Source organism: Simochromis diagramma, unplaced genomic scaffold (genome assembly GCF_900408965.1).
Source record: "Simochromis diagramma unplaced genomic scaffold, fSimDia1.1 OVJJ01000746.1, whole genome shotgun sequence".
NCBI lineage: Eukaryota > Metazoa > Chordata > Actinopteri > Cichliformes > Cichlidae > Simochromis > Simochromis diagramma.
The window spans coordinates 1012686-1023114 of record NW_024386757.1 but is presented as its reverse complement, the minus strand read 5'-3'; the positions used below and the strand labels follow the sequence as shown (position 1 = coordinate 1023114).

At 42.3% G+C, this 10429-nt stretch overlaps 1 protein-coding gene across 2 annotated transcripts; it reads right to left on the bottom strand.

The window, feature by feature from the left end:
- Positions 1-659: 659 nt before the first annotated feature.
- Positions 660-3382, bottom strand: gjb7 (gap junction protein beta 7). 2 transcript variants are annotated; one of them, XM_040027153.1, is made up of 2 exons: positions 2996-3382; positions 660-1975 (listed from the first exon to the last, which is right to left on the bottom strand). In XM_040027153.1, the coding sequence occupies exon 2, from the start codon at positions 1963-1965 to the stop codon at positions 1177-1179; it is 789 nt and encodes a 262-aa protein (XP_039883087.1). In that variant the 5' UTR covers positions 1966-1975; positions 2996-3382; the 3' UTR covers positions 660-1176. The 2 variants fall into 2 exon arrangements, with proteins under 2 accessions (XP_039883087.1, XP_039883084.1); XM_040027150.1 differs by having other exon boundaries at positions 3138-3381.
- Between the last annotated feature and the right edge of the window lie 7047 nt (positions 3383-10429).

Here is a 10429-nt window from a genome sequence, read left to right as displayed (position 1 = left end):
ATCTGTGCTTTGATTTCTTTGCACGTGTGGATTGGATGGTGTGACAGAGCTGTGGTCTTTGACTCAGCAGCAGGGGAGAGGTGGTGCAGCTGGCTTGAGGGGCTGTGCCAGCTGCAGCTCATCAAGCGATCACAACTGTCTGGAACAAGAGTCAACAACAATAAAAGCTATTGACAAGCACACTGTGTTTGAGTGTTGTGAGTGGTGACTGGGGTTTGTTACCCTCCACATCTTCTCAAGCTCTTCTATGAGTCCTTGGTACTTCTCCAGCTTCTCGTGTTCCTTTTTCCTGATGTTGCGGTATTTCGGTATTGCTACCTCTATCACTACGGCCGTCTTCCTCTGCTTGTCCACCACTACTATGTCCGGTTGGTTAGCCATCACCATTTTGTCCATCTGTATCTGGAAGTCCCACAGGATCTTAGCACAGCCATTCTCGACCACACTAGGGGGCGTCCCCCAATTTGATCTCAGGGCTTCCAGGCCATACTCGGCACAGATGTTCCTGTATACTATGCCGGCCACCTGGTTATGGTGTTCCATGTATGCCCTGCCTGCTAGCATCTTGCACCCTGCTGTTATTTGCTGGATTGTCTCAGGGGCATCTTTGTACAGCCTGCACCTGGAGTCTGTATGGCTCTTGTACTTAGAGCTTGTTCATGTGCTGCCATAATTAGTGCTACTGTGCTCTCTTTCATTCCAGCTTTGTCCAGCCACTGGTCGGATTTGTCGATGTCAGCCACTTCCTCTATCTGCCAGTGGTACATTGTGTGCAGCGGCCTGTCTTTCCATGATGGTTCCTACTCTTTCTTGGGTTTCTGCTGCCTGAGGTATTCATTGAGCACACGGTTGGTCGTGGCCATCTTCCTTATGTACTTGTGGATGTTCGTTGTCTCATCCTGGAGTCCGCAGCCTCCTTCCTTACACATATCATACAGTCAGGAGCTTCCTCGTGTTGATGTCAGTGACTTCTATCTCCTCGTTTGGCTAGCTTATATATATATATATATATATATATATATATATATATATATATATATATATATATATATATATATATATATATATATATATATATATATATATATATATATATATATTGTGTGTGTGTGTGTGTGTGTATTGGGTTTCATTTGAGGTTCTTTTAGTGTCAGATGTTGGCAGTGTCCCAGCCCACTAGGACTGGTCAGGCAGGTTTTCCTGAGCAGCTGCTGGCTGTGTCATACACACCTCTGTGTTTGCTGTGGGTTCATTTGAGGCAGACTTGTTGACAATGGAAACAGATGGCTGGCTGTGGCTGAACATCTTCTTTTCCATGGGAATATACTTCCTCGTTAAACATTTCCAAAGCTGTTTCCACACAATGTACATGAGCTCAGTGAAGTTCAGAACAATGCATAGTACGGAAGTGCAACCCATGATGTAGAGGAAGATCTTCTTCTCTGTGGCTTTGGCAATGAAACAGTCCACTGTGTTGGGGCACGGGCTCTGGCTGCACTGCAGCAGCATCGGGACCTCAAAGCCATTATACAGGAAGTAGAAAGCCAGCAGGGAGCCCACCTCAAAGGCTGTCTTGAATATGAGGCTCACAGTGTAGGTGCAGAAAAGACCTCCATCGATGCGCCCCTTGTCCTGGTACAGTTTTCGCTTGTGTTTAGCCTCTCGGTACTCCCGGTAACCCACATGAAGGGCTACTAGCAGTGAAGGGGTTGACACCATGATGAGCTGCAGAGCCCAGAGACGTACCTGCGAAATAGGGAAGAAGTGGTCGAAGCAGGCGTTCTCACAGCCGGGCTGCTGTGTGTTACAAACAAAATCCTTCTGCTCGTCCTTCCACACCTGCTCAGCTGCTGCCACATACACCAAGATCCTGAAGAGGAAGACCACAGAGAGCCAGATTCGCCCAATTCCAGTGGAGTACTTGTTGACCCCACTGAGGACATTCTCTAGAAAACCCCAGTTCATCTTTGATCTCCTGTCAGGGAACAAACCAGTAGTCATGTACAACCAAAGTCATAGGATGTCAACTTAACTTTAAATCGCATGCATTATGTATGCAGTTTCCTTGTTTCTTTTCATTTTGTGATATGTATTATATACATACGTTTATGGACAAGCATAATGTATAAAAATGGCTATAGTTCATGCAATCGTTTTTATTTAAGCTAAAGTCTGTACTTCAGGCATGATTTAGTATAAGATCCACTGTAAAGCTTGCCACACATCAATTCACCAACATTAGAGCAACATTACAGAAACTGTGTCAAAGTACCCATGGATCTAACTGCACTTTGATTTGGACCAAAAGTCACCATCAACCTGACTGAACCCCAAGGGGACATTTTGGACCAACATATTAGTGCTCTACCATCATCCAATAATCAAATGAGAGAGCCTCTGGTTGTCTCTCCTGTACAGTTCCAGACGCATGAAAGATCAATGCAAAGAAGCGCTGAGGCTGAGGCACCTTAGAAAAACATGATTTTTACCGATTAATTGGTCTGATCTCATCTGTATGGGGCTAGATTAATTACAGGAAATTACAAGATCATTTATGGTAAAAACAAATATTTATAATTGATATTAAAATTTTCACCCAACTACTTGTGATACATGATTCTTATTTAATAGTAAAAGTAGCTCTGTGATCCACTGAAACTAATTTGCAGTTATTCAAAACTGCACAAAGCTTCCCTACGCCCTTTCCCCCAGCTGGTTATCTAGCCTTGGACACTGGCAGATTCTATACAGGCTACATCAAAGAAGGATTACAAGATATATTGCAACTGACAATTTTTGGTATCACACTTTGTCACAGATGCAATATTCTATTCTTAAACACGAAACAACAAACACACATACATACACATACGTGTGGAAATACAACCAAGTTTCTTTTTCTTGTTTCTGAACCTGCTAAAGTGTTATCAAAGTCTAATAACATATTCTCAAAGGTCCTTCCACTTTTCTGTAGTGATCCAAAAAAGCTTTTTACCTTTTGAATGCCCCAAAATGTCATGTATGATATACTCTTATGATACTGTATAACTGTCCAAACACAGAGAGTAACATCACCCACAGACACAGTGAGGAGGTTGTATTTCTGTCATACAGTAAAGACACAGCAGATAGCTTACCGGTGGTGCTGGAGGGCGTTCTTCTCTCTGGTAGCGGATTGTGTCGAGTATCAACTGCGCGTCCTTCACTGCTTACTTGCAGGTAAGAGCTCAGTGCCACACCTTTCCAGGAAGACATAACAGCAGCCTGTGGCTGGCTGGATCACACACTTTTTGTTTTGTTTTCCTACCTGTGAGTGTCTGTGTTTGTGAAGAGATAGACATCATCACCATGGAGCTGTCTAATGTAAATATGTGCTGCCTGTTCAAGCTCATTGTGGGGGGGGGGGGAAACATGCACCGTTTCAGCTGTGTTATCTTTCTATCCTCTTCTATCTGGCAGGATGGAAACATGCAACTTTGATGAGAATGCGATCTCCTTACCTGCTGATAAATTAATCATACATCAAACCTAAGGCCTGAATCTTCAAGCTGCCATTTTCATGCCTCATTTTCATTTAAGTTTATTCATATAGCACAAAATCACAACAACAGTTGCCTCAAAGTGCTTTATATTGTAAGGTAAAGAGTCTACAATAACCCAGAATTATACAAAGAAACTCCAACTATCAGATAATTTCTGAGGCTTGTTCAAAGGCAAGTGCAAGTGCAGTGGTAAAGATTTCCCTTCCCACTGTTGCCAAGTGAGGGTCAGGAAAAGGCAGCCATCTGCCATGACTAGTTGAGTGAAAGTATTGTTAGCCCCCACTATACTTGGGCACCCAAAACCCAACCAGTGACTCAACTGCATGCCAGCAGTCAGCACCGTGTCACGTGTGAATGTTTTCTACAGCTGTGAGCTTGAACTTTGGGTGACTTTTGTGTTGGTCAGTTGCAGATGTTACAATAACCTGAGCTCAGGGAATAATAATGTTGAATTAAGTGAACAACATTAAGGTCTCTATGTCTTTAGTACTTCCTTTACCACTAGGATCACATGCGACAGGATGTATCGTAGCTGTTCTCGTCCTTTAGTGCTCTAACAAATGTAGATGTAAATGATTAATAATCACAGTAAACAAGACATGTTGGTATACCATCCTGGGAGACCTCAGAATTACTTCAATACTACTGAATACTACATTATTACTCTACTACTTTTAAAAAGTTAATTAAATCAATAAATTAATAATTTTTCTTAATTACTAAACTTCATCATGTTCTTTTTGTTATACTTTTTTCTGGGTAGAAATCACTTAGAAGATGTGACGTAGGATAAATATCTTGAGATCAGAATACTTTGTTAATAGAGCGACTGGTCCTAGCACACTTCAAATCCTGTCTCCCCCCCACCCTGGACCCCCACCAATTCGCATACCGCCAGAACAGGAGCACAGAGGATGCAGTCTCCATCGCAATGCACTCTGTCCTCTCACACCTGGACAACAACAACACCTACGCCAGAATGCTGTTTATAGACTTCAGTTCAGCATTCAATACAATCCACCCCTCACAACTCATCAGGAAACTGACAGACCTGGGCATCAGTTCCCTCATCTGCAAATGGTTACTGGACTTCCTGACCAACCGCCCCCAACATGTCCGGCTGGATAACCACTGCTCATCTACAATCACGATGAACACCGGTGTACCACAAGGCTGTGTGATGAGCCCTTTCCTCTACTCCCTCTTCACCCACGACTGCAGACCTGCTGATGGTTCCAACACCATCATTAAGTTTGCAGATGACACCACGGTGATTGGCCTCATCAGTGACAACGATGAGGCCGCCTACAGGGAGGAGGTGGATCGTCTGGCTGAGTGGTGCGACAGAAACAACCTGCTGCTTAACACCGAGAAGACCAAGGAGCTCATCGTGGACTACAGGAGGAATGCTGACCCACATCCACCCATCCACATTAAGGGGACGGCTGTGGAGCGTGTGAGCAGCTTCAAGTTCCTGGGAGTCCACATCTCCGAGGATCTCACCTGGACGACCAACTGCTCCAAGCTGGTCAAGAAGGCTCACCAGCGCCTCTTCTTCTTGAGGACTCTGAGGAAGAACCACCTGTCCTCAGACATCCTGGTGAACTTCTATCGCTGCACCATCGAGAGCATCCTGACCAACTGTATAACAGTCTGGTACGGGAACTGCTCTGCCTCGGACCGGAAGGGGTTGCAGAGGGTCGTGAAAACTGCCCAGCGCATCGCCGGAGCACCACTTCCTGCCACAAAAGACATCTACAGGAAGCGGTGTCTGAAAAGGGCTGGGAAAATCATCAAAGACCCCAGTCACCCATCGCATGGACTCTTCACCCTCCTGCCCTCTGGGAGGCGCTACAGGAGCCTCCGGACTAAGACCACCAGGTACCGGAACAGCTTCTTCCCCACAGCTGTCAGACTCCTGAACTCTGCCTCCTGACATCTGACCCACGTTAAACTCATGGACTGAACATACACACACCCACAATGGACAACTGTACCCTCAAACACACAATAATAACATGGACTGAACCACCACTCACAACCACTAGCACTTTATATAGCCTCTGTAGAGACTATCTACACCCTCACTTATCTTAACTACACTACTGTATAGCTCTGTGTAAATAATCATTCTGTACATTCGATAATCTTTAATCCTACAACTGTTTACAACTTGCATAGTTCCCATTTCTGTATAGCTGTATATCTCAGATTCTGTAAAGTTATTTATTTCATATTCTGTATAGTTTTTCATATTTATATCCTGTTCATATCCTGTACATAGCTTGTACTCACTACAGCCTGTACATACTTATAGTTATAGAATATTCACAACATACTTCATACCGTGTACATTATAACATACCATAATAGACCCATTTCTGTAATATACTCACATATCTATATTATTGCTAATATATATTGTAATATATCTATATCACTAAAGCACTTCTGGATGGATGCAAACTGCATTTTGTTGCCCTGTACCTGTGCATGTGCAATGACAATAAAGTTGAATTCTATTCTATTCTATTCTAATACCAGAGTAAATGATGTGGTCGCAGTTGCTCCAAGACAGTAACTAACTACGCTAAATAAAACAGAATAACTGCTACGATGCCTTCCAGTCAGGTTTTAGACAGAACCACAGCACTGAAACCGCTCTGACCAAAGTGTTTAATGACATATGTCTGAATACAGACAGTGGAAAAATGTCAGTCTTAGTTTTACTGGATCTCAGTGCAGCATTTGATACAGTTGACCACAACATATTACTCAAACGACTGGAGAACTGGGCAGGTCTTTCAGGAACTGTACTAAACTGGTTCAAAACATACTTAGAAAACAGGAAATACTTTGTATCAATAGGTAACTTCACATCTGAGCAGACAAGTATCACATGTGGAGTTCCCCAAGGTTCCATCTTGGGACCCCTTCTGTTTAACATTTACATGCTCCCACTGGCACAGATTATAAAGAACAACAAAATAAACTACCACAGCTATGCAGATGACACACAAATATATATCACAATGTCACCAGGAGACCGAGGCCCTGTACAGGCTCTTGGTAAATGCATTGAGGAAATTAATGACTGGCTGTGCCACAATTTTCTCCAGCTAAACAAAAACAAAACTGAGGTAACAGTCTTTGGCGCCAAAGAAAAACGATTACAGGTCACCAGAGAACTTCAATCTATACATCTAAAAACCACCAACCAGGCGAGAAATTTGGGTGTAGTGATGGATGCAGACCTAAACTTAGAAAAACACATTAAGACAATAACAAAGTCAGCTTACTATCACCTCAAGAATATTTCAAGGATAAAAGATCTGATGTCTCAACAGGACCTGGAAAAACTAGTCCATGCATTCATCTTTAGTAGGCTTGATTACTGTAACAGCATCTTTACAGGTCTACCTAAAAAATCAGTCAGACAACTACAGCTCATTCAGAACTCTGCTGCTCGAGTCCTCACTAAGACCAAAAAAGTGGACCGCATCAGTCCAGCTCTGAGGTCTTTACACTGGCTGCCTGTCCGTCAGAGGATAGACTTTAAAGTTCTGATGCTGGTCTATAAAGCTCTGAATGGTTTAGGACCAAAATACATCAGTGACCTCCTGACCCAGTATGAACCTTCCAGATCCCTCAGGTCATCTGGATCTGGTCTTTTATCAGTTCCCAGAGTCAGAACCAGACACGGAGAAGCTGCATTCAGCTTTTATGCTCCTTATATCTGGAACAAACTCACAGAAAGCCTCAGATCAGCTGAAACACTCAGTTTATTTAAATCCAGGTTGAAGACTCACCTATTCTCAGCTGCATTTGAATAAAGCACCAAATCCACACTTTTAAGCTTAAATTTCAAAACTTACATTTAACTACTGATTTTATCTATTGTTCTGATTTTATCTGTTTTGATTTTATATACTGTTTTGTTTGTTTGTTAATTAGTTTGTTTGTTTGCTTGTTTTAATCAATTTTAAATCATGCTTTTTATTTGTTTTTGTTTCTAATGTCTCTGTAAAGCACTTTGAATCACCTTGTTGTTGAATTGTGCTATACAAATAAACTTGCCTTGCCTTGCCTAAATACAATATATTCAAAAGTTACAAAATATAACAAACAGCTCTAATTATAAATATCCCAGTATATTACACAAATTAGATACAGGTACAGGTGTTCCACCTATAATGTGAAGCCAGTATATAAAAAATGTTTTTGTCACTATGTAACCTCAGCAACAGTAAAACTCAGTTATGCTGTCTGCAGTCTTTGGTGTTATGTAATTTCCGTGAAAGTGTCCTTGGAAATGTTTTAGAGGAACTTCAGACACTATGTCCAGTCGCATATTTAGATGCCTTGTTTTTGAGAAAATGCAGTGCAGGCTGAAGACGTGTGTAAGAAATTATGCCATTTACCAAAAAGTTATATGGCAGAATTAATAATAAATAAACAGCTTACTCAATATGACACAGCAGTTTTGTATATATTACTGTATATATGGCATGTAATATCATCATGCTTTGAGTTCATTCAAAAGTATATATTGATAGTATTTTGCCCATGGCATAACAAAGTAAAGAACATAAAGAACAGCCTAATCTGGCCCTCAGTGTAACATTCAAGAAGGCCTCTCTTAAATCATATGTTTGTGGTGGCAGTCCTATGAGGCCCACATATCTCTGGAAAGAATCTGTTCTTCATGGATTCAGAAACACAAGCCTAAATTTTGATTTTTTTTTTAAAGTATTTTAAAATATATAATTAACAAAAGAAACAGCTCGTGCAAATGCTTACACGTATCAATATTATCTTGAGACAAAAATGAAAATTATTTGAATTTATAAAACAAAACAAAAAGCCTTCCGCCTGGTCTCACACCTCTGCGTTTCTGTAACATAAATAACGAGTGACTGATCTGACTTGAAATTAATGAGCATGAGCTTTTTTTTAAATACTTTCTCTTTATTGATTTTCATCTTATTTTACATACAGAACTAAAGAGGGCAAGGGAAACTAACACATTCACATATGTTCACATATTCCAAACTACACATCGCCTTGTTTTACTTACACATATTACATATTACACAGGTGTATGTTGCATTCAAACAAAATCACGGCTACTCCTCTGCATCACACAGGTATCAGTTTCTAGTCTTTTAACGTATAACGATCCCATCTTTCCCAAAGTCTCTCTTCTCCAGCGAGTACGGGCTTTGAAGGAAACTGTCCGTGACTCGCTCTGCTCTGTGGTTGTGAATGGCAGACAGCGGGGTGTCCTGCTTTCTGATTGGCTAATCTCCACTCCTGTTCCTTCCGCCCCATTCTTCTTCGCTTATAAGTGCGAGTTTCGCAGCTAAATTCGGAGCGCAGGAGGCTGCATAAAAGCAGTGTTGGTCAAGTTACTTGAAAAAAGTAATCAGATTACAGTAAAGCATTACTGCCCATCTCTGCATACAAGTAGTTAAAATATAGTAAATTTTGAATTACAAGTTTGCAGTTTTCATTTGTGTAAATACAACTCTTATTATGACAGCCACACAGATACTTCCGGTCACGTGTTTTGTTTTTTTTTTGCCTGGACTTTATAAGATAAGATAAGATAAGATAAGATAAGATAACCTTTATTAGTCCCACACGTGGGAAATTTGTTTTGTCACAGCAGGAAGTGGACAGTGCAAAAGTTATGAGGCAAAAATTAGAATACAATAAGAACAAATACAGTACACAACTGTACAGAATAGAATAAAATACTATATACAGTAGAATAAAATAAAATAAATATACAATAAGATAAAAATAGAATACAAATACAAATACTATATACAACTGAGTAAAAATACAACGATGACAGAAAGGATTATTGCACTTAGTATTATTGTATATGTATGGATGTGTGTGCTTGATCAGTTAAAGTCTTTATTATGGAGTCTGACAGCAGTGGGGAGGAAAGACCTGCGAAATCTCTCCGTCCCACACCGTGGGTGCCGCAGTCTCCCACTGAAGGAGCTGCTCAGTGCTGTCACAGTCTGCTGCATGGGGTGGGAGATGTTGTCCAACAGGGATGACAGCTTAGCCGCCGTTCTCCTGTCACTCACCACCTCCACTGGGTCCAGAGGGCATCCTAGAACAGAGCTGGCCCTTCGGATCACCCTGTTCAGTCTCTTCCTGTCCCCAGCAGAGATGCTGCCGCCCCAGCAGACCACGCCATAAAAGATAGCAGAAGCCACAACAGAGTCATAGAAGGTCTTCAGGAGTGGGCCCTCCACTCCAAACGACCTGAGTCTCCGCAGCAGGTACAGCCTGCTCTGCCCTTTCCTGTAGAGGGCGTCTGAGTTATGAGTCCAGTCCAGTCTATTGTTCAGATGAACACCAAGGTACCTGTAGCTGTCCACAGCCTCTATGTCCATACCTTGGATGTTCAGTGGTTGCAGTGGAGAATGCTTGTGCCTGCGGAAGTCTACCACCAGTTCCTTGGTTTTACTGGCGTTGATCTGGAGGTAGTTCAGCTGGCACCAGTCCACAAAGTCTTGGGTCAGTCCTCTGTACTCCTTGTCGTCCCCATCAGTGATGAGGCCGACTATTGCAGAGTCATCAGAGAACTTCTGCAGGAAGCACTGGGTGGAATTGTGGGAGAAGTCTGCAGTGTAGATGGTGAAGAGGAACGGAGCCAGAACCGTTCCCTGTGGGGCCCCCGTACTGCAGACGACCCTGTCCGACACACAGCCCTGAGTCCTCACATACTGTGGTCGGTCGGTGAGGTAGTCCAGGATCCAGGTAGTGAGGTGATGGTCCACTCCAGAGTTCACCAGCTTGTCCTTTAGAACCGTGGGAAGAATGGTGTTGAAGGCACTGGAGAAATCAAAGAACATGATTCTCAC